The 24,137-nt window shown below is 43.6% G+C and overlaps 1 protein-coding gene and 1 long non-coding RNA gene across 12 annotated transcripts in view; one reads left to right on the top strand and one right to left on the bottom strand.

The window, feature by feature from the left end:
• The window catches only part of LOC147187111 (uncharacterized), a 33,085-nt gene extending 14,383 nt beyond the window's left edge, over positions 1 to 18,702 (top strand). Inside the window, exons 4-5 of the long non-coding RNA XR_015099029.1 lie at positions 8,416 to 8,585; positions 18,633 to 18,702. This is a non-coding gene — a long non-coding RNA (uncharacterized LOC147187111). The remainder of the gene's footprint in view (positions 1 to 8,415; positions 8,586 to 18,632) is intronic.
• Positions 1 to 23,050, bottom strand: part of eya1 (EYA transcriptional coactivator and phosphatase 1) — a 43,255-nt gene extending 20,205 nt beyond the window's left edge. The window contains exons 1-12 of one of the 11 annotated variants that reach the window (XM_086102256.1): positions 22,742 to 23,050; positions 16,144 to 16,205; positions 13,637 to 13,767; positions 13,302 to 13,367; positions 11,985 to 12,062; positions 10,486 to 10,552; positions 10,054 to 10,202; positions 8,832 to 8,969; positions 3,194 to 3,276; positions 2,627 to 2,810; positions 2,063 to 2,205; positions 920 to 1,003 (exon numbers count right to left, since the gene is read on the bottom strand). In XM_086102256.1, the coding sequence (XP_085958382.1) occupies positions 920 to 1,003; positions 2,063 to 2,205; positions 2,627 to 2,810; positions 3,194 to 3,276; positions 8,832 to 8,969; positions 10,054 to 10,202; positions 10,486 to 10,552; positions 11,985 to 12,062; positions 13,302 to 13,367; positions 13,637 to 13,763 (1,119 nt within the window). In that variant the 5' untranslated portion in view covers positions 13,764 to 13,767; positions 16,144 to 16,205; positions 22,742 to 23,050. The remainder of the gene's footprint in view (positions 1 to 919; positions 1,004 to 2,062; positions 2,206 to 2,626; positions 2,811 to 3,193; positions 3,277 to 8,831; positions 8,970 to 10,053; positions 10,203 to 10,485; positions 10,553 to 11,984; positions 12,063 to 13,301; positions 13,368 to 13,636; positions 13,768 to 16,143; positions 16,206 to 22,741) is intronic. The other 10 variants (XM_086102257.1, XM_086102259.1, XM_086102260.1 and 7 more) reach the window with 10 other exon arrangements.
• Between the last annotated feature and the right edge of the window lie 1,087 nt (positions 23,051 to 24,137).

Raw genomic sequence — 24,137 nt, 5'->3', positions numbered from 1 at the left:
ACGTCTTCTTAATTTGACACACCGCAGAGAATAGCGTAACAATCTTGCCAAATGTAAATTATTTTAAAACAAGGCTTCAAAAATCACAAAAAAATCAAGCTTTTGTCTCCATTCTCAAATGTTGTGCTAATGTCCAATGAATACGTGAAACCAACCGCTAATGAATGCTGCTTTGTCGATCATCTTGTTGTTCCTATTTTATTTTATTTTTATGTTTGAGCTGGAAAATTAAATGTGCCATCTACTCATGGATTTCAAAACAAAAAACCCAAACAATAATATGGGTGAAAAAAATTCTGCCCCCGAAAGCCGTTTTATTGAGCAAAATGAAATTCTGTAGGCTTGTCAATTATAAGCAGACCTACAAAAATGTTGCAAGAGTCCATGACTAGAAAAAGAAAAACAAAGTCTTGCAATTTTGTTTAAAATGGCCATTTTGGGGTCATAGATTCAGATGAGCTAATTCATTTTTTTTTTTCAGAATCACAGATCTCTGTCACACCATTTGGATTTTTTTTGGAAAGTAGGTGTGCCTATCATAAGTAAACCCAGAAAAAAAAAAGGCTCAGGAATCAATGCCCGAAATGCCACGCCGAGTCTGCCATTTTGGTTTGAAGTGGCCACTTTAGGGTAAATTTCTGCCATTTCCAGAGACAAGACAAGCTTGTCCCAAGAGCTTTTGTCCAATCACTACCAAATTTGAACCTTGCATACTCAAAAGACAGGCGGTACTGAATTACAAAGTATTTTGCGTTTTCATCACTGTATGTGGGTGAGAGCGCAAACTCTTGTATCAAAAATTCCCATTCTGAAAAGATTTTGTGAACATCCCCTATTGGCAGAAATGTATTCATGCAATAATCCAGCTTCTGATGTTACAATTAAAAAAAATAATTTCGACGTCAAAAACATCACTCACCCGTCCGTATCTGTTGGCGTAGGAGCCCGTGAGCAAGGAATGGAAAACGATGATTGTTTCATCCAGATCCCAGATGAATACTCGCTGGAGGAGGAAGGACACAAAAATGGAGAGACCCCAAAAAATAAATAAATAAAACAAAAAGAGTCAAAATCGATGCGGCGCTCTGTCTCTGCTGCAAGGTGATACTGCTGGTCAATAGGCCGGGAAGCGTGTACCCGCGGACCGTAGGGACCGCTGTCCATTTGCTCGCGTCGGCCGCAGCGACGATCCTCGCCGCCCATCCGTACCTTACCCCTTTACATTAGCGCAATCGATGGGGGACAAACTAATTAACTAGATATGTTAACATGCAATAACATGCTGTTTTGATGGCATAAAGTTAGCTAGCCAAATGTAAGTGATTTTAAAATGAGACTTCAAAAATTCACGAAAAATCAAGCCATTGTCTCCAGTCTCAAATGCTGTGCTTATGTCCAATGAATACGTGAAACCAACCGCTAATGGATGCTGCTTTGTCGATCATCTTGTTGTTCTTTTATTTTATTTTTATATGTTTGAGCTTGAAAATTAAATCCGCCATCTACTCATGGATTTCTTTAACGCAACAAGAGGCATTAGCCACTAGCTAGCATGCAAGCTAACTGGATTGGGTCTCGTAGTAATACAGAATTGCGCCGGATAACAACTGATGCAAACAAAGGCACTCACAACTCTGTGCGGGACTGGAACATCATCACTGCGGTTAGCCGGCGTGACAACAGACATGAGATGTTTTTCTCATCAAACGAGCCGGTGATGATAACTGCTTGCGATTTAAGTACATGTCCGCAGATCCCCACTTCTGATTATCCCTCTGCACATCTACTCAAATAAAACGTGAGTGTACTTTTCGCACCCCTGGTATAACTCACCTCACCTTAATCACCCTCCTAATTGTTAAATAATGAGAAGGGAACTTAATATATGATATGCGTGAGTCATGATTCCACAACGTGTCAATTATTCATGCCTGGTTAAGGAAGTGTTTCTTATAATGAATTAATGCCCATCGCGCGTTAAAGGCAAAGTGTCAGTCCATACGCTAAGTGGATTAAGGTCCCGCGAGGGCGTCTGTCGCCAAGGTAGCGAGCTCACCCCTACCTCAAGGTCGGAGTCGGGCGGCGGCGACGGGTTGTTGTTCCTCCTGCCCCGGCCACGTGACTTTCCATCCGAGGCTCGGCGCAATCGATCCGAATCTGAATCTTTAATGGGGGTTGATGGACTGTGGATGGTACTGTACTCTGCTGGAAGGAAGGCGGATGATGAAAAGAAATGGCAGTCGGCTCTTAGCAAGGACGTTTTGTCTTCATGTTTCTGTTGCAGTTTTTAAAAAATTGTCAGTACATTCTCCAAAATGAATAATAAAAAGGAAACAAACCGCTAACATTTTGTCTTATGCTAACACATTAAGAGTACGTCTTGCTACCACCGTAGCGGCCGTGGCTAATGTCTGCTTGTTCACAGTGCCAATGCTAGCTTATTATGCTAACACTTTGTTTTTCTTCTTTCTACCCCTCACATTTGCTGCTGTAGACTGTAAATTTCCCCAGTGTGGGACAAATAAAGGATATCTTATCTTATCTTATTGCTAGCGCTGCCACTCTGTCAGTTACCGGTCACCGTTTCGGCCAATTTGAACTTAAAATTGGCGTCCGAATCTCTTACCTGCAGGGTTGTCCGTGATGGCCTGGCTGGTGATGGCGGCCGGGGGTTCTTGTAGGGTGTAAGTGGTGGTGGTTGAGGGTGTGCTGGGGCTGCTGTTGTTCGTCATGTAGGGCGACGTGTAGGGCGAGCTGTTGTAATACTGAGCGTACTGACCCTGGCCAAAGGCAGGATAGCCCGGGTACTCCTGTGAAGAGATGCGTACTTAGGGGGAAAACTGGCAACGTCTTGATTTTATTTTATTTTTTTCTGGTGGAGTAATATGAGATATGCCCTTCACCGTTATTGCTACTTTACCGCACAGATTCCAAAAAACATAAATGCGAACACATGTCAGCTCTCTCCCACATCTGGACAAGCATCTCTTTTGTGTGTACGTGCTTTCCCCTCTGTGCCACAGGACATATGTGAGAGGCGGTACGGGAGGTAATCCAGCGGACAAGGCGTGCGACATCCAGAGTGATTTATGCTCAAATGTGTCCCGGCTGAAATGTAACATGGTGAAAGTCTGCTGTTGCAATCGATCAGCAGCAAGAGGATCCCAAAAAATTAAATATCTGTCAGTCGTACCTGTTGCGTGCTGTTGAAGCCTGTCGAGTTCGTTAAGGAGTTGTTTCCACCGTATAATCCTGACGTAGTCGTGAACGTACCGCCTAGGAGGAAAACGTTGGAGCTTTGAGTTACATAAGCATTATATCGTCGCTGTCCTGTGGAAAAACACCTATGTCCATTTTGGTCATTTAAATTTTTTTTTACATGGATGGGATATCCGAAACGCGCACACCCCATTGACAGATCACAAAAAGTCGAGCTGCGAGGCAGCTCCAATCACTGACTTGTGGTCTTCCTCAGGGATCACTCTTTTGCCCCTTGCTATGTTTACTTAGATGATCTATGTATGATTTTAAAAACGGTATACTTCATAGTACATGCAGATGACGCAAGCGTTTAGTTTTATGGTAGTGAATATCTGTTGCGGATAGGATTATACCACAATGGTAGGCGGTGGTGGTGGGGTGGGGGCGCGCATGGGGGCCCAGGGGGGCAGGATGTTGCAAGTTTGGCTCCCTCAAGGATAACCCTTGAAAAGCGACCTTATCTCTCTCCTCTTCCTCCCTTTATCATCGCTTGAATCGGGCCTGATGAATGACAGTTGGGGGGGGGGCAGAGTGTATTCCGGGGGGGTCGATGGGCAGAAAACAAGTGAACCTGCCTCTCCAAAGCAAAACCCGCGAGTAGCACAAGAGGTCAGTTGTGCGGGAGCTACTGAAGGGTAACGTTTGGGGGTGGAAGACCGATGGAAGGTCGGTCGGGTGGCGCGCGGGTCGAGGCAGACGAGTGCGGGGTGGGGGCTAGGGGGAGGGGGTGACATCCCACCGGAATGAATATGCATGTTTCTCTTTTCACTCACTCAAAGGATAATCTCTCCTGGGTAATTAAGTCATTCAAAGAGGAGCTGATAGCATCTAATGGCTTAATAATATACACAGCATGACTTATTAGAGGAACGGGGAGTGGGGGGCGGGGGGGGGGGGGCGCCACTCGGCTGGGACCGTCGTTTCAGCTGCTGCGGGCGAGACGAAAATGTCACATAAAATGGCTGCCGACTTTTGATTTGTGCGCCGATGACAAAAGTTACAATTGCGGCGTTATTAGGATGGCATAGTTTTAATGGGCAGAAAATATGGTTTCAATACTTAGTGGTAATAATTTCAGGCGTGTAATACAACCCCCCCCCCGACCCAGCCTTTGAGAGTGGAAACTCTCAGACTCAATCAAAGTCGCAGTGCTTTATTTGAAAGTCCTCCAACAAAGATAAACTTGACGTCCCCGTTAGCTCGAAGAGGATTTACATGCCGCTACAAAGCTTGTATTGTTTGATGTACAGTTAAGCCCAAAATGATACAAACGCTAGCCAGTTTTGCTCTTTTTATTTTTTAGCTTTTCAATGGGTCTATTAGCTTGAAAGAGGACAAGAGAGATATTAATTTAAAAAAAATCAGGCTTTGTGAATTTTGGAAAAAAAAGCATAAAAAATTGTTTCTCAATGCCTCCAAATATATATTATTTTAAAATGAAAATTAACACACACACATATTTAAACTGTCGAGCACTCAAATTTAGACTTGCATTTTTGTTTTTGTTTTTAAATTGATATTCAAATATTCCTTTTTTTGTTCATTTCATTTTTTTCTGTCCCTTTTATTGTTTTCATTAAAAAAAAAAAAAGGAAATCCCAAATAACAATTTGTATCCCCTTCCATTGTTAATATGCTAATCCAGCCATGAACACGGAGTGTCAGTTGGATGGAGATAAATGCACTGTCCCTAAATGAGAGCATAATTACACCTTTGACCCCCACACCCACCCCACCCTGGCGACAAACAAGAGGGTGTTCCTTTCACGCTATGAGCAATCGCGGCACTCCCACACTGTGACAAATGCGAAGCAGCTTTTCACAAAGCGGTCAAACGATCAGGCAGAGCAGAAAGGGAAGTATGTGGCGAAAAATGGACACAACGTGCTCTCTGTTTGGCAGGGAGAAGAGAAACAAACGCCTCTGATGCGCCGCGCACAGACGATTCGTGAAGACCCCCCCCCCCACCCTCCTCACACCCGAGGCGCTTTTCCACCTTCTTTTCACCCCCCCAGCCTCTACCGGTTATATTACATCTGTCTGCCTTGTTTGGTTTCTCAAGGGCCGTGCGGGGAAATTTGCCATATCCCCCCCCCCCCCCCCCACCCCCCTCTCCTTTTGGTTTCCGAGTTCAAAACGAAGTGAAAGTCTGACAGAACAATCAGAAGCGCGGGCAAAGAAGCGCACGACAACAAATTAGCCCGAAGCGCAGTTGAAGCGGTCATAAAAGCGCTGGCTGGTGGAAAGCGAGGAGCCACATAAAAGCCGAGGGGACCCCGGCGGCCCAGGCGAGAATGGAGACGTGCTGTTCCTGAGTGGCGGTCCGGGTTCTGGTCAAGGGGGGGGGGGACTTGAGGTTCCCCGGGGGGCATGTTTTCGCTGCCTCCCTCTGTGCTGCTCCAGTTAGTTCACTCAGTCACTCAAGTACAGACATCAGAACTCCTCCATGACCCCCCCGACCCCTCCCCTTTTGCCTGCCTTCTGGCCCCACAATTGGAAGTCCATTTGCTTTGCTTGATCAGTCTCCTCGCCACGGGCTATGTCTATCATCAGCGCACAATATTTGGAGCAGAAGTTGGGATGCCCCACTTGGGGATAAGCTATCAAGTCCAGATGGACTCGTATTTTTTTTTTTTTTTGTGGCTGGCGTGCAAGAATGCTGGAATCCAATTATTCACATAATTAGCATCTGCTCAATCCATCTCTCAACCTGTTAACTTTCAAATTGGCACGTTCACGTGACTCGTTGCTGTCATGTTCTTTCTTGATTTCGTTCCTTCTGAATTGATTGAGGTTTATTTTTTGGATAAAAATGTCGTGGTGCTTTTAATAGTTGGTGCTATTTTGTTTTTTGTTTTTTTTGTTGCAATTTTAAGTGGAAAATGCACACTGTTGGTTCCTGTAATTTGTTTTCCTAAAATTCATTTAAAAAAGTTTTTTTTGAAATACAAAATTGACAAAAGAAAGTTCTTGTTCTTTATTTAATTTGTCTGTTATCCACTTTGCTTTATTTTGATGTGTTTTCAATAGTGTTGATTATTTATGTACTGTTTATAAATAAAATTTCACACCAGTAGATATTCTTAGTTAACTATATTGATTTAAAAATTTAAAAAAAAGTTTTTCTCGATTTGCTTTTCAAAAATTATTATTTTTTCTGTTTTTTGTTTTTTTTGGTATTTATTTATATTTTAGTACACCCAAAAAATTTTGGTTTAAAAACACTAAGCAAAAAACCCCCCAAAAAACAATATGGGTGAAAAAATGGACCAACTAGCTATTTGGGTCAATTTCACCCGACTGCGGGTTGTTTTTTGTCCCCAAAAAATGAGGATGTTTTATACAGAAAGTTGGATCAAATTGCCCCAAATAGTTGGTCGGTCCAAAGATTGACAAAAATTTGTTTTCAGCAGTGTTTATTGGTCCCAAAACTCAACATGTTATTCCTGATTGCATTACTCCCAGTACTGCTGTGGTGTATTTTTTGCGGCAACCTCTTACGGGTCTCTACGCCAAATTCTCAAGGCACAGCGGCGTCCACCGCCACGCGAGTTGGCATACACGGACGCCTTTGCGCCCTTTACGATTCGGCGCAGCCACGCAAAGCTCCGTGGCATCGGACATGAAAGCGAGGCGCGGAAACATTAATCTAATCGTCTGCCGCCTTGACAGCTGGTCACAAGCTGGTGGAGGGATCTGGGGTTTTTTTGGCTGTGGGGCGGGGGAATTGAGTGGGGGCGAGGAGGGGATCACATGTGGAACTTGTGAACGTGGACTTTGGTTTGGTTGCTGGGAAAACCCGCATCAGACGATTTGAATCACCTTGCGAGACGGCATCACAATCAATATAGCATGTGTAGTTCTCGATTGGAGTGTCATTGTTTTCTCATGTTTCTGTTTTTTTTCCGGTGTTTTTTTTCTGATTGTGTCCCCGAACTCGCATTGCACTCGTCAGCTTCATTAAGCGGCCCAAAAAGCTGCCGTTCTGTCACCCAACATGGTCTGCCTATTTTTGCTGGTTTTAAAAAATCTCACATTGGGCGTTTCAATTGTCCGGACAATTACAGTAATCCGTCGGGCCCTTGCTGTCAATTTACAATTTCAAACTACTCAGGGGGATTCGCGTCAGGGGTAAAAAAAAAAAAAAAAAAATACAAAGCGCTTCATAGTGAGAAGACAAACGGGCACATCATGCTGTCATCCCTAGCTCTCTTCCTCTGTTTTTTTCTTTTGGTCGGCAGCCACGGGAAAAGAGGCTACAGCGTGCCACATCTGCGGCTGAGCCGCCAGCGTTATTTACTGTTGGATATCCTGGAGGATTCTGTCACAAGGGAGCAAGAGAGAAAAGAGAGAGCCGGAATGCAGCCAGTTGAAATGGCCCATGCAGGTGGAACTTTTGTGGCTCCGAGTGGGGAAGGGAGGCGGGGGGCATCCAAATGTCTCTGAGCGAGAGAAGGGTAAAGGGGGGTGCAACAGCTCATCTTTATTAGCTTCAAGGCTATAAATTGCCATGGTCCCAAACGCTTAAACAAATACAAATATGATCACAGGGAGAGGAAAAACAAAGGCTGGGGAGTTGGGGTGCCTCCTAAGTGACTCCATTTTCTTCCCCCATCTTGTGTTGATTTTTTTTTTTCTTTTAAGAAGGTGGAGGATTTATGATGACTGCCCGCGTTGGCTGTGTTGTGAATTCCGTTTGGTGTTTAAATCAAAGGCAGGGAGGTATTTTCGGCATCGGGTCAGGTCAGCTAATTGGGAGGATCGATTGGATCCAAGTTGCTGTTTTTACATTTATCCAGGACTGAAAATCTGTCAGGAGACATGGATGTATATTAGTGCTCTTAAAAACGCCATCAATCCATTGTAGCCTCCCCTGAACAACAACAAATGTACGTCATGTTTTTTCAGATGAGAAAAATAAAATAGTGCGGTGGTCGACTGGTTAGCACGCCGGCCCCACAGTGCAGAGGTGCAGGGTTCGATTCCGGCTTCGGCCTTCCTGTGTGGCGTTTGCATGTTCTCCCCGGGTTTTCTCCGGGTACTCCGGTTTCCTCCCACATTCCAAAAACATGCACGGCAGGTTAATGGAACACTCGAAATTGTCGCTAGGTGTGATTGTGAGTGCTAATGGTTGTTCGTCTCTGTGTGCCCAAGCAACCAGTTCAGTGTGTACCCCGCCGACTACCCGAAGACAACCGGGATAGGCTCCAGCGCTCCTCGCGACCCTTCTGAGGATCAGCGGATCAGAAAATGGATGGATGGATGGAGAAAAATAGCTCATCTCTGCCCTTCTTAGCTCCTTGCAGAGGATAAAGAATACAACTGTGAGTACCATTATAATGAATGTCTTCATCGGTTAGTGTATGAGTTTGTGTTGCGTTATGTGTGTTAGCATTAGCATTAAGATCGCAGACTAAGGCTTAAGATTGCAGTGAACGTGTAATTCTTATAGCTCTAAGCCACTTTTAAAAAAAAAAAAATAGTGGACTATATGCCAAAGCTCTGAGCCAAATGGCTTTTTTCTCAAGGCACCACAGTACAAAAAGCCAAAAAGATTCAGACGCCCTCACCTTGCATTTGGTAGCTGTACGGCGCCTGGCCTGTCTGCGGCGTGCTGAAGCCAGAGCCGTAGCCGAGGAAGCCCGTCTGGCTCGGCGACTGCGACTGGCTCAGGCCGCTTTCCGTCTTGATGCCTGCCCACAATGGCCCTAAATCAGTTAGCGACATCAGATCGGTTTGATGCTCTTTACAAGAGTCCAGAGTCACAGGTTTGAAATTACACCGAGCGCGGGCCAGGGGCCAATCACAATGATTTGTTTACTGATTCCTTGTAGCGATCTCATACCTTCGCAGAGCAAGTATTTTTTTTTTGTATGAAACGGACCTACAGATTTAAGAAAGTCCCATTTTAGCCCCTTTGAGAAATTTTTGAAGGCAATTTTGACCAAATTTTAAAATACAAAACCCCTTTTTCAATCAGCGTGACAACAAAAATATGGGCTTGACATTTTGAGAAATTTTGTAATCCTGTTTTATGATGCATATAAACAGGAGAAAAGGAAGATACATTTGAAATCCCTTGGATTAAAATCGAAGACTTCTGTAACAGCGGGCTCAATAGTTCACCAAAAAAGAATCTATATTTTTTTAAATTGGATAAAATCATTTGGAAACGTTTCTACCCTGCTGACTGACTATATAACACCTCCTTTCCCAAATTTCTTATGCCTTTGAAATCCTGACCGAGTTGATGCACCACATCTTCAAATCACAATCACACACCATATCTTCAATCAAAAAAAAACTTCCCCAAATAATTCGAAATTTGGGAATCCCCAATTTAATGGAATATTAATGATGGCTACCCTTTTTTCAAAGACGTATGATCATCCCGCGAGTGCTTCTAAGCTACCCTAGAAATACAAATTTAGGGCAATGGTTCCACAAATTCATCCTATTTTTTTCTTCCATTGAAAACTTGTGCTTCAAAAAAACCCCCATAAGATTTTGAATTTATAAAAAATCAAATGCAAGGCTTTCTCCGGATCACAAAGTTGCATTCGTCATCTTTCTGATCTCTGCCACGCACGATCAGCAAAGTCACCGACAGAGAGCATGCGGGCACCAAACAACAACTCAGCAAGACTGCTTGCTGCCACGGTGGAAAAATGATGACACCATCTTGGGAAACATCTGACCTTCACGAATGAAAGCTTACGTGGGCCGCGTTTCTCAATTGTCCAAATTGTTTCAAAAATAGACAAAAAGTTTAAAATGGCGCTGCTTTCTTACCGTAGGCCGGGATGCCGTAGGGCTGGCCAGGCTGCGGGTAGCTGGCGTAAGCTGCGGCCTGCTGCATTCCTGTGGTGTACTGCGTCTGCCCGTACGCGGCCATATTTTGGGACGAAGGGGTCGGAAGAATATGCGGATACGTCCTGCTGCTTGAGCGATGAAAGAAATGAAAGAACAACAAAAAAAAATGTGAAGGGAGGTAAAAGAAAAAACATACGGTTCACCCTCCTTACACATAAAAATTTGATCATATCGCCGACGAGCTATTATGACGGGTTGCAGACATCCAGGCAAACAAAGCCGCTTGAAATTTGGCGATCCGGCAGAAGGATCTAATTAAATCTCCAAATGAAGTTGGACGCTGCTTATTTTTATTTTATTTTAATTTTTTTGGAGGGGTGGGTGGGTGGAACGAGTAAAAAGGAGTCTTACTTGGAAGGGTAAATCTGCGGGGAGAACTGGTGCGTTTGTCTTGGGCTGAAGCCACTGCTTCCAATAGCTGTGGAGGAGAGTTAAGAGAGAGACGAGAGCACGTTTAAACACTCAGAAGCAAGGTAAATATTAGTTTTTGCCAACAGAACCCCGAGATTCCGAAGAGACGGTAATTACGCCTGCTTTACTCTGTTTATTTCCCTGACCTTCTTTCAGGTTGAAAAGACCGATCATAATAACGGAGCAAAAATAATCAGTCGGGCAGGATCTTTTTTTTTTTTTTTTTTTGGTGCTGACTCATTTATTGTCATGGCAACCACTGATATAAACGCACAGCTGAAATAAGGCAGCCAACTAAGCCGTAACCGCAATACACGGCGACGTAGTCCCGCAGGGCGTCTAACTTAGCCCACTGAAAACGTTAGTGTTTTATTTTTTATTTTTTTGGGTCGCCGCGGTTTTATTTGCCTTGAAAACAAAAATGTTCTCATTAGCATTCCAATGAAAACCCTCTTGTGCAAACAAACTTAACTTACACCCAAACTCTAAATACTGTTTTGGGCCGGGCGTTATAAAAAGAAAAAAAAACGCCAGAAGGATTGAAAGTCATTACCTTTTTTTAAAAATTGTATTTGTTTTGCCGGAAAAACAACTCTGTTAATCCATGTCAAAACAAACAAACAGACAATTGTCTCCAGATTTTTTGATGCGGTCTTATTTTGGGGGAGTTCCGGGTTTTCATTCCCTCCTTTTCCATGTTGCGTCCCCACTTGAAGAACTCGATTCTTGATTGGAGGTGGAACAGAATGTTTGGGTGTGTGGTGTAGTGTGTTGAGGTTAATCAGAGCGAACCTGAACAGGTTTTTAAAATGATTATTTTAGTAATCATGTGTGGGGTCTGAATGTGAAAAAAAACCTTCTCATCAGGATTTTAAAAAATAATCAATTGCGACATTTTTGCCTCAATATCGCGATTAAATATGTTGCAATAAATCACTCTGTAAAACAATAAACAATATCAGATTTATTCGACGTAATAGCCACTTCATTTTTCACCGTCAATTCGAGTTGTGAACTTTTGAAACGCCCCCCAAATTCCACCAAAGAGCGGCGTCAACAAAAAGCCACTAAGTCCATAAATCAAATTACAACAGTCACGCAAACCAACCCGTGACAATGAACCAATGCTCTGTAAACACCGTGCTTTGCTCAAAGCGACCGAAATGAGCCATTTGCAGTTATTTATTTTTCATCTAAATTGCGGTCTCCTTCATTGCCGTGTCAATTTTAATTCAATTCATTGTTCGGCGTACATCCGCAGGATGTTTATTCCGTCTTGCGCCGACATGAAATAAACACACTCAAACACATGCCCATGTGAGTAAAGCATAAAAAAAAAAAATTGCTGACAAAAGTCAGGTTCGTAAACACACATATCCATATACACGCAATTTATTGGCAACGACGCACATACAGAGATAAGCTAAGTTGGTCCTCACCCGATCCGGAGAAGCTGTCCAGGGAGGTGTCTGCTACTGAGGCGGCTATGTCGCTGCTGCTCATTGGCTCGCTTTTAACTGCCAAGGAGGAAGGAAAGAAAAAAACTCAGCCACAACGTCACCATGAATAACTATTTTGGTTGTCTTAATTTGTGCAACTTTTGCCGATGAGGTTTTCTTTCAACGTGTGCGTGTCAGGATCTGTTTTTTGTTGACTTTGGCGTTGCTTTTGATTTTGATACTCGTTCGATTTTCAATTTTCACGTCAACCCGGTTCCGAGAATTCAGCTCCATCCAGACACTCGCGTTGTGTCCAGGTGTGCCTCCGTCGTCTTGTCAGTTTGTTTGTATTTTGGCACTCGGTCTGTTTCGAATCATTTTTGTCCTACGCCAGTTCATGCCAGCTTTCTTGTCATGGTGTCTCTTCCCCAACTTACTTTGCTACTTTGAATCGTTTTTTGGCCTTCTTTTAATCCGACCAAATGCGTGCAACGCACCGAGACCCGTGTTGCAAATCGGGCCAACGAGGAAGGCCGCATCTGTGTTCAAATCTCATCCGAGCAGGCTCACGCAACGCTAAATCAACAGTGTAAAATGCTGGCAAATGATTCATGTGACGTGCGTTAGGATTTGTTTTTAGCGATGACAACCAAGTATAACTGAGCTGTCAGGAAAAAAAAGGTGCTGATGTATAAATTCATCTTGATGCGTAGCGACCGTTTTTTGACCTTGGCTCCATTACCGAGCTCACTGATAGATGCGTAAAGAACAATTTCACAGCTACCTGACAGCTCAGAAATCTTTGAAATCATTCCACTCCCACACTTGGCCCCCCCGCCCCCCCACCCCTCACCCCCGCCTTTCGGGGGGGAGGGCAAAACAAATCGACAATGTGGGCAAGGCGGTCATGCTCCGCAGAAATGAAGAAGCCATTGGCTGTCATGTCGGACATGTTTTTCCGCTGTGCTCGTTCAAGTCGGAAACATGCTGACAGGCGGTGATACTTGGGAACACGCCGGGTGAGGGTTGGGGGAAGGGGGAGGCGGGCTTTAAAGGATAAAAATAATGCTGGTGTGCATGCATAAACTAGCACACAGTCACAAAAACACACCATGTTTGGAGGGCGGATAGGCATGAGCAAATGAAAGCGGCCCGATTGGTTCACTGCAAACCATGCTGGCATGACACGCTTGAAACGCCACAGAGGGCCTGAATGAAAGGTAAAATAGTTGAAGCCACGCTTCTGGCAATTTTCAGGGGGGGGGGGTGTCTTTTTGCAAATATTGTCCTTTCATTTGCCAAAGAAAGTCGACAAACCTGAGGCGGACTGCGAGCTACAACCTAACAACCAGTCTGCGGTGGTGAGCATTGTGATGCTGTCACCTATGAAGAGGGGGGGGGGGGGAGGGGAGGGGGAGCGCCAAAAAAAAAAACAACAACAAAAAAAAAAACAAAAGGACACGTGACATGAGTCCTGTCCGTTTATCACCTGAGTCAACAACAATATGCTGTGGGGAAAACCGCATGCAAAATTACACTTGTGTCCATCCATGCTGAGGGAATTGAATCGTGACAACGGTGGGGGTGGGGTGGGGGGGGGGGTGAAATACACGGCTAGTCATCGGCGGGGAAGCGACAAATGGCGAGCCTACCTTCAGTGCCATTGGGTGTCATGGAATTGTTGTTATGGAGGTGGGAGTTGTCAAGGGCGGCGCCGCTCGGAGATTCGCTGCTTCCACTAACTCGGCTGTGAGGACTGGCGAGATCCTGCATTTCCATAAACCTGATGGGCGGGGGGGTGTGGGGGGTGGAAAAAAAAACACGACACGATCGAGGTCATTGAGTTTACTGTCAAACTAATTATCAAACAAAGAATGCGACGGAGTGTGTTTTTAAAACAACCACATGACTTAGCATTCGGAATGCCCTCCGGGTAGCTAAATGCTAACCCAGTATGAAAAAAATGTCGCCGAGCTAACGCATAGCATAGGAAAGGCAAAGATATTGAAACACAAATTCATTCATAAACAGCTGACATAAAATGTTTGTATTTTAGCTTGGCTGTTTGTGAATTTGTACTTTGTGTCTCTGTGTACGTCTGTAACTTTGTGGATTAAAAAAAATAAATTAGTATTAGCTCACAAATTAGCATGCTAAAATAGTTTTCCCTAAACTGCGGTGCGCACCACCTCCGGCGTTACGCCGGTGTTCTGGTATATTAACTCATTATGTGACGTATGATTTAAAAAACTTTTTTTAAAATCAACTTTAGCTTGAAAAAGAAAAACTTTATAAGTTGTTTTGTCTCATGTCTGCATCGTGATGTCTTGTTTAGACATTTTTATGATGTCTTTGTGGTGGGGAGGGGCTACGTCATACCATTGTTTGTGGTAGCGACTTTTCATAAATCACTGTGTCACGTTTTTGTGTTTGTGTGTGGTGAGGGAGGTTTTTAATTTTTGATTTATTTTTGAAAATATTTTGATCATGATGCCTTCTGACTTTTTATGGAGGTGCGCAGGCGAAAGAGGGATGTACCCGTCTTTTTTTTTTTTCTTAATTCATGGTTCAGTTCTGCTGTTTTCGCTTAGTGAGCAAGAGAGCACCGTCATCTCTCTTGGGGTTGCGCTGAGTAAATGATGCAGAAGAGGTCAGTAAATAACATCTCCACATGACAAGGGGATTTCAAACAGGCTCCCTCAAATAAACAGACGCTCTGTAAGCAATTGTCAGCAATGAGAGGCGCAGCGACAAACAAAGCAATTTGTCATTCCTCCAGTCACGTCAAGCTGCACTTTCAATGTTCGCTGTCAGTGTGCAGCGTCTCTGCTCCAAGCCAGATGTTCTTCGCCGGTTTGGATGCACTGCGGCTTGATTACAAGAGAGCTGCGTGTGCTGCGTGCCTCGCGAGTGACTGGCAGGCGAGGAGGCTGATGTGTTTGCTCTGGCAAGCGCCATAATTGTTGCCGTGTTTACGCAGAAGCAAAGCAAACGCCGCGCGGAACATTGAGCACGACAGTGCGCTCAAAATTAGCGGGGCGGGGCGGGGGTGAGACAATGGAGAGGGTTAACGGTGATTTAGTTAGCCTACTAGCCAAAGTCATTTTTAACTTTTCAATTATTTTATTTTTTCTTTGTTTGTGTAAATTCCCAGTCATCCTCGTTTTAGTAATCCGCAAAGTTTAAATGTGTTTTTTCTTGTTATCTGAAATCTGTTTGTTACTTTTTGGCAATTGCGCGATCAAGCTATTGACGTGCTACATAAAATGCCGCGAGGTCTTTTTGATACAAAAACCAGGTCGACTATTACATTATGAACATAACCTGGCATGTTTTCATGAATTAAAGAAATCTTTCTAATTTAGTTTCTAAATGAACAACATAAAATACAGTCTGTTCATAATTATGAAAGAACGGCAATAAGCATTAGCTTTAAGGCTTATAGCACGTTTGATATTTGAATGTTCACGAACTGTATGGCGTAAGTTAAAAACATAATGTTTTATAAGGATTTAAAGACATCAGTCAGGGGATAAAGAATATATGCCAGTGAGTATAGATTATCTGGCTGCAAATGTTGCGTCGCCAATCGTGTTCAAATATCTACTAGCTTAAGAGTTGCGGAACGCTACCTCGTATTTGGCTATAGAAATACAAAGTACTCCTCTTTGCTTTATGTTTAGTTTGATGGTAAACTTCAAGTGGGAGTTGCAATAAATGTTCAATTTGCGGATTTAGACAAGGCTTTGGCCCATCTTATGGCATTTTAGGATGTTTCATTCACGCCAACGTAATAAAAGCACTTTTGACCACCATCAAATCGATCGATACCAATACTGTATCAGCAAAGTCTCATGACAATATCAATATTTTGACGTAAATAAAACATCTTGTTGGCCAAAAACATTTGGGACGGAGTTTCAAATTTATGCGAGAATCCATTGACTACCTCTGAATACACTCAATGTAGAACAAGCTGTTGGAGGAGTTACCTAAAGTAGTCCGATCTTAACCCTTTCAGGGACAGTGGACAGCCTGTCACGTTATCAGGTTACAGGGTGCATGAAAGGGTTCATCAATCAATCAAGCAAACTTTTGCCAAACATAAAATGCAAGTCCAAGTGATGCACATAGATTAAAAAAAATTAAACCCCCCTACCTGCCACCGAGATGCCTTTAAGTCCTCCCGAGTCCTGCAACTCCTCCTCCGGCCTGCTCCACCTGGACGAAACAAAGTCACTCCTTGTTAGCGTGAGACAAAAAGCCTCGCCTGTGAGAAAACATGATTGCTGAAGCGGCGAGAGAGGAGAAGCCCTTCTCTCCGCTGCTGTTTCTTCCTGGAGAGGCGATTCATCACTGGGCCTTACGACAGCTGCAAACTGGATTAGCCCTCTCCTCGCACCGACCCCCCCCACCCCCACCCTCTCTTCCCAATCAACATGCAAAGCAACTTAGCCAAGGTAAGCAGGAAGAAGGGGTGTGGGGTGAGCGGGCGGGGGCTGAAGAAGTGAGGGATCACAGGTTTTTCGGAATGGGAAGATGGGACGTGTTGAGCGGGGGCCCAGTCGAGCGTGACAGCCCGGGCATCCTCAGAACATCTTTCATGTGCAATTGACACTATCTGAAATTCATCAGCAAACCCCCGCTCGGGCCGATACTGACAGCTCCTAATGACCGTCAGGGTTGCTTGCCCCCCCCAACCCTCCCCAAGGAGGCCGGGGGGGGGGGGGGGGGGTTCGGCGGCAGCAGCAGCGCACACAAATAGACAACCTCAAAGCTCCTTTCAGTGTGAGTAAAGTAGCATGAAGTGACTTTGTTTGAGGAGCAACTTGTTTGCAGATCAATCCCAGGGACCCAAAACAAGGATTTTATTAAGCAATAAAAATATGACAAGATAACAAATTAACAAGCGGTTTCTTTTTTTTCTTTTCCTTTTAAATAGTCCACTTTTTTTTTTGCTTCAAGTCACGCTGTGAGTGGGAGCAAACTATATATTTTCTTGTTTAGAAACAATCAAAATTTCAGTTCCAATGTAGTGTTTCTGAATGGGTTGTGTGGTCCTTTAGCAAAGCTACCGGTAAATTGATTTAAAAAAATAATAGAAAAAGATAAATATATGAAATAAACTCTGTCAATATACTTTTAATCTTCTATGCCACTTCTCCCAGGTGATGTACGCGACATAATTAATTTCTGGTCCCGTTTAGCTATGTTTGTAGCATTACTATTTAATCTTACTAAATTGCCTGCTATTTTGTTGGCCAAAGTTGGATACACTCCGCTTTAATGTGGTTCCAGACAGATTTTGGTGAAAAGTGTACTCGATCACCCAAGCGCTTCATTACTGTCTGCTTCGATGTCAATTTGAGATTAGCTTAGCAAATAGCATGGCTTTTTCGTCTTCTGTTCATTACTTCTTATCATCCCTGTGCGAGAACGATACTTGTCAGTGTAGCGTATTCGCCGCCATGAAGGCGATGATTACTGATTTAGGAGCGAATCCGCAATATCTTTAGCCACACTAGTAGCCAGTACAAGCTCGTCGCTAGCTAACACTGCTGTGACGTAGCACTGAGTCATTGTGTAGGTGACCTTAGCACGCTGTGGCAACGTTCATATACGAGCGTCCAGCCGAGCGACACTTTTTGGGACGGTCTTAGAGGTTTAGGACAAACGTAAAAATCATTGGTTCTCAGTTTTGCTAATCACTGTGTTTTAATGAGGCACAAAATGTGAATTTGGTCTGCAAATTGTCAAGCGAAACCCCTTATTTTAAGCCTATACACACACACACACACACACACACACACACACACACACACACACACACACACACACACACACACACACACACACACACACACACAGGGCACTTTTGGAGGCCCATCTCAAAACAATGCGCCTATGCGAGCATACGGAGCCACATATGTTTCCTATGACACCGCCGACGCCTCTATTACTCTCCTCGAGCTGACAGTTACATTTTCAGAGCTCAGTCCGACATCAAGCGCGCGAAAGGGCCATACACCGGCGCGGCCGTAACACTACGGTATATTAGAGCTGACTCGAGGCCCTCCGTGGGGATTCCGGGTCCAAAACAGGGTCAAGAGCATACGTCTGGAAGTGATTTTTTTCTTTTTTTTTTTTGTTGAGAAAGACTGATGCACTGCTCCCAGTTTTTAATTATGTTAAGCAATGCAGTGCAACTTCAACTCTTGTGATTTTTTCACATCTTTAAAGTGTTTTTGCAGAGAGTAAATAAATTGAAGTCATTTTTTGATATGCATATTTTTGGGGGGGGGCAAAATATGTTTTAAAAAAATTAAAAGAAATCCATCAAAGTTTAAAATGAATCAAAGAAGTGATGGAACAGTCTGTTATGAAACATTGGTGGCGTTGAGGTTTTATTCATTCCCAGATCAAACACTCCTGCGGCTCACTTGTGGCCCTCATGCCATAGGTTGCCCTCCCGTGTGTATTAAGACACGGTGAAGGATTTTCAAAACTTTTTTTTTTCTCCCAAAGCAGAAAAGTTTACAAAATGCAAAAACCTTTGCCGATTTTCCCCATGCGGGACAATACTTTTCAATGAACCAAAACCCCCCCAGAACTGGCGGCTGTCGTGTTCAAACGTCTCCACCATTGCAGGTGAAAGCATCCAGGTGAGGAGAAAGCGTGAAGACGCCCCACTTCAAAGCTCCTTTCATGTACGCGGATCCCCGAGCTGCCGCCGCCGCCGCGTCTTTGAAGCGAGCGGCAACAAAGCGGGCGGAGAGGTGTCGCCGTGACAACCGGAGAAAAAGAAGAAGAAGAAGCGCCGAGGCCACAGGGCTCCCCCGTCACGCCTGCTCGCCGTTTGTTTTCCAGGTAAACACAAGCTGACACTTTTGAGCGCCGAGGCTTCCCCGCGTTTGTCGGCGCTCTTCGAAACGCGCCCTCGATTTTAGACTCCATCTCATGAGATCACGTCCAGTTTCAGTTTTGTATTAACAAGTCCTCGGAATATGATCGCACTGGTTATTATGTTGGTGGATGCAGCTTGGGAAATGGCAGAATGGATGTTTACAAGATCAGGAACTGGATTGCTTTTTTTGTTTTTCTCCTCCCCTTTCAAGAAATCAATTTTAGTGTTCAAATCAACGACTCCAAAAATATCGATAACAGTTGTTTGTGATGCCCAAAGCGCTTTATTTAGATTTTTAACCGCATGCTGTTTTTCACATTGGTCATCATATATGGCTCAATGTATTCTTCAAAAAAGTCTTTTTAATTTTTTTTTCTTTTCGTTTTAAGTTATCCTCCAAAAGCTTGCGCAATACCGATTTTAACCATGAGTTGTAATTTATAGCTCTGACGTTTCCCTAAAAAAAAGAAAAAGAAAATCCACCTGTTGCCACGTGTTCATAAATATTATTAAATCTCTTACTAGATTACAGATCATATTGCTGTTCTTGTGGTGAAAACCTGACGGGCTGGAGAAAAAAAAAAACAAGGGCAAATTCAGAATCTGGACAAAAAAAAAAATTAAACCTGCATCTCTGATTAAAAAAAAATGAAGCAGTGTAATCAACAACAAAATGACATTTAGAGTATGATAAAACGTATTTTTTAAATATATAGATGAACACTACCATTGATATTTGATTCTTGATTCAAAAGCACCTTGATTAGATTTTTTTTTAAAGCGTTTTTAATGCAGATGAACACAAATTTTGATACTTAGGACAGTGTTTCCAAAGCACCTGCTTCGACTCTTAACCCCTCTTTAAAAACTGTAAAATATCGAAATGGCTGCTTCCAATCGACCTGCGGATGAAGACTAATGTCGATGTTCATGTGTATGATTTATGCGTCCATTCTTGGGCACTTTTTGATTTTTTTTTTTTTTTTTTTTTTTAAACCCCTTTTGTAAAATTGAGATCTTAGTCCGCTCACTTCAGAATTCAGATCACCGGAATACGATACAACCGTTGATGTTTGCATTCTCAGGAATCTTTAGGAATCCTGATTCAAAAGCACTTTGATTTAATACAAACAAAAAAAAACTTTTTTAAAAATGTAATTACATTTTTTAAGAAATTAGCCTTTCCAGTTCAATATTAACCAGACTGAGCTTCTAAAACTATAGCAGCAAGTGTTTGCTCATATGTTAGCGCACATTAAAAAAAAAAAAAAAAAAAACGGGCTGTTACTGATACTTAATATCATTAGGCAATTTTTAATCATGTTTTGATTTGCACTTCTTTTAATCCCCCCCCCCCGAAAAAATTGGAACCTTAGAGCGACTAATCCTCACTTAAGCTGGTCAGCTGAGTCCACATGGTGGCCCAGGGAAAATAAATCCGCCGGGCAGGCAAAAGAATGTGGACGCGCACGACAATTGGACACAGATGTTGCGCGAGTGGGTGCCGGGGTGCAGTGCAGTGCAGGTTTTTTAATTTTTTTTTTTTTTTAATGCGATGCTCCGCTTGGGATGCCGAGTCTCGAATGCAAATTTTTCCAAACAGCGGCTCACCGTGTTGTCGTTTGAGCGGCGGGAGCCTTATGAAATAAACCCCGCCGTTGCATATTTGAATAGAAATGACTCCTCATTTTTGCCTTCCATCAACCTGAGCAAATAAAACGGCGACAGCTGATTAAAAGAAAAAAACAAAATGATCCGCGTTTTGCTCATAAAGTGAAATGTAATCACAAGCCTCTTCCCGGAAAGCATCGACAATGAAAAATGAAGGCGTCAAAGCACAATTTAAACATGATAACAGCTAAATTGCTCAAAAGCATGAAAGCCTTTTAAGTAGGATTTATGCGGGGGCCATACATTTATAAAAGTACGTAAAACCCTTCTCTTTTTGTATCTTGCCGGTCAAATTGACCCATTTTAAAATCAACCAAAAAATGAAAAAGCAGCTTTTCAGCATTGAACTGTCATCAACATGCAAAACGGGAATAATACATTTGTGTGACATTTAAATATATATTTCATGTCATATTAAATAATAATTGGATTTCTTTTTGGTGCCCCCTTGTTTTTGACGCTGTTGGAAAACCCGCGGGTCAAATTGACCCAGAGATGTTTTTGTTTTGATCCATTATCCGAGTCCACTTACGCTCACGAGGGTCGACGACGTGCTGGAGCCTACGGCGGCCATTTTATACTGTTAAAAAATAAATAAATAAATAAACACCCACATCATTTATTAGCAGCGCATATCTTATCGGGATTATTCTGACAACCAAAACGCCTTTCAGTGGGCGGGCCGTTCCATTCTAGTCACAATTCAGGCCCGTCCACCAAAGTGTATCCCGACTGCTCTTTTCCCGACCTGAACAGCAACGTGTGAACAAAACAACTCCTGGCGCTATTTAGTAAACAACCCCCCGCACCCCCCCCCCCCCTACCCCACACTCTGCTAAATCATCCCACTTACTCCTTACCCCCCCCCCCCCCCCCCCCCCCCGCCGTCCCTCACCCCCGCCCACCAGCACCACCATTCTCTGCATCCACAATACCCGACCGCTCCCGCCTGTGCACATAACAGCCACGCGAGCAAATAACGCACTAATTGGATAAATAAGGTGATTGTGCCGAGTGAATGGTAGCAGCTTGTGTTTGTTTAACACCGAGGGTGGGGTCCCTTATGCCCATTGAGCGCTCCCAGAGCCACGCAAAGTTTCACAATTTGCTCTTTTGGGGTGAAAACTGCACATTTAAAGCTCTAGTATGTGCCCCCCCCCCCCCCCCCCCATTGGTTGCCCACCCTTGCTTCCAGTTCTTTCATCTCACACCTTTGGAGACAGCCAAAAAAAAAAAAAGAGAGTGGAGTTTCCCCCTTTAACGTTAAAGCCCTTCAATTACAGGAGTGTGCATGTGTGTGTGTGTGTGTGTTGAGGGGACGCTGAATCGCGGCCCTCCGTCTCGGGGTCTCCGCGCTGCATTCCGCGGCCGAAGCAGATGGCATAAAATGTCAAGAGCTTCCACTTGGGAGCGATTCCGACAGCACTTTTTTTTTTGGGGCTATTTAGCCCGCTGGCTGCATTGAACGGCAGTAATGTTGCCGGGTCAGTTTGACCCGGGGTGTGTTCAATTATTCAAGTGTCTTGGGGGGGGGGGGAAATCAAATGAATACTTTTTTTAAAAGCCACATTATTAGTTCCAATTGCTAATATGTCTACAACTTTAATTTTTTTAATGTTACGTACACATCAGATTTTTTTTTTTTTTTACCTCAAAATGGGCCAATTTGACCCATTTTGAAAACGATCCCTTCCAGACAGCAGTTTATTGTTATTAATAATGTTAAATTACAAAACGACAAAACCTTTTTTGAGCTCAATGGGGAGAAAAGCATTTCTGTTTTGGAAACTCTTCCAGTTCGGTGCAGTGAGTGTTTGTTTAGTTTCCTCATATTCAAACTCGTATTTAAATCTGCCCACACTTTTCAAAACACAATAATTACTCCAATAAAAAAAAAATAATATTTTTTTTTATTACGGTATTAACATTTAAATTTTGGGATTTTGAAACCACATCCGAATTATTTTGCCACCTTTTTAAATAGTTTTTATTAATCCTGCATTTAATTACGATTTCTTACACTCTCAATTTTCTGAAAATGCACATTTATGAATGAAAATGTTTGGGCTTTTTTTGTTTTGTTTTGTTTTTTTTTGCAAACACACACACACGCACGCACACACACATATTATAAAGGGGCAGCAGAAATTCCACGCAGCAACAAACAAAATGTCATACTTACAATAATTCCGCTCGAATCCTTGTGTCTTTTATCCCGTATTTACAAAAAAAAAGAAGAAAAAAAATTTAAAAGAAGATCCACTGCTCTAAAAAAGTTCTTTCCCCGCAATCTCCAGCATGACGGGGGCGGACGGAGATGAAACTTTACAAGACGGCTTTTTTCTTTTTCATTTTAAGCCTGGGAAGCCATGGAGCGCACCCCCCCTCCCACACTGCCGCCAGCCAGCGCGGTACCTCTGCAGGGCCAGTCCGGTCCGGCGAGAACGCAGAGAGTTGTCCCGATTACCGCTGCAGGCGCTGACTAGTCGTGTGTGTCTCTCTGAGGAAGTGGAGGAGGAAAAAAGAGAATGAGAGAGAGAGAGAGAAGGGGGAGGGAGGGGGGAGGGCATGGACTGGGAAGGGAGGGAGAGGTTGTGGGTTTAAAAAAAAAAGCAGAAAAGTTGCTCGAATGGGAAGACTTTGGTCAATGCAGCTCTCACTGTCACTTTTGAGCGAAGTTTTTCAGCTGCGCACCCCCTCGACCTCTTGACACGGACAGAGTACCCCGTTTCAACGGCATCCCCCTTCCCCCCCAAAAAACAACCCCCACCCCCCACAAAAACCTGGCTGTCTTAACCCAATTTTTGAAACCACGGACCCACTTTGGTGTTAAGAGTTGGCGCACCCCTTTTCCACTAAAACCACCTTTAAAAAAAAGTGGCGGTGTTTGTCAAAGTCCTTCAAAGTTTCGATAAAGGAAGCACACCCCTCATCTCTTCTGCACACACCCTCAAAAAAAAAGGTAAAAACATCCTCAACCTTTTTTAACCCTTTCGTGCACCCCGTTCACCTGATAAAACGATAAACTGTCCACCGTGGTCACCGTCGTCCCTGAAAGGGGTGATGTCACGCATCCTCTTGAGCGTCAGTTTTTTTTCCCCACACCCCTTTGAAATCCTGACAAATTGAAATGAAAAACAAATTGTCAAAACTTGCCTCACTTTTTGAAGACACACCCCCTCGGATATCTTGACAGGGTGAGCGCACCCTCTCGTTCACATCCCCAAAAGTCAAAAGAATCAGACGAATTGCGATGTGAAACCTGAGCAAAAATTTATTTTCAGTTTTTCCGATTTGTCGCCTAAAATTTTCCGCCTCCGCAAAAATAAATAAATAAAGAAACCATGATCCTTGCTACTTGCATTCGTTTTTTTCCCCGACGATCGCTGTGTACTGAAATAATATCGTATCGTGAGTGACTCTGCCATGTCACATCCCAGGAATCCTTGACACTTGCGTCTTGAAGCAGCGGGATGGTCTCCAGATTGTGTCAGTGCAGGCTAAGACACCCAGGGCCCCCCCTCTGCCTCTGCCCCCCCCGACACACACCCCCAACCACACACACAAACCCCATTTTC

This window comes from Hippocampus guttulatus, chromosome 21, assembly GCF_054856545.1.
Source record: "Hippocampus guttulatus isolate MCC_2025c chromosome 21, RoL_Hgut_1.0, whole genome shotgun sequence".
Classification (NCBI taxonomy): domain Eukaryota; kingdom Metazoa; phylum Chordata; class Actinopteri; order Syngnathiformes; family Syngnathidae; genus Hippocampus; species Hippocampus guttulatus.
Note: the sequence above shows the minus strand (reverse complement) of the source record. Positions and strands in the feature narration are given on the sequence as shown.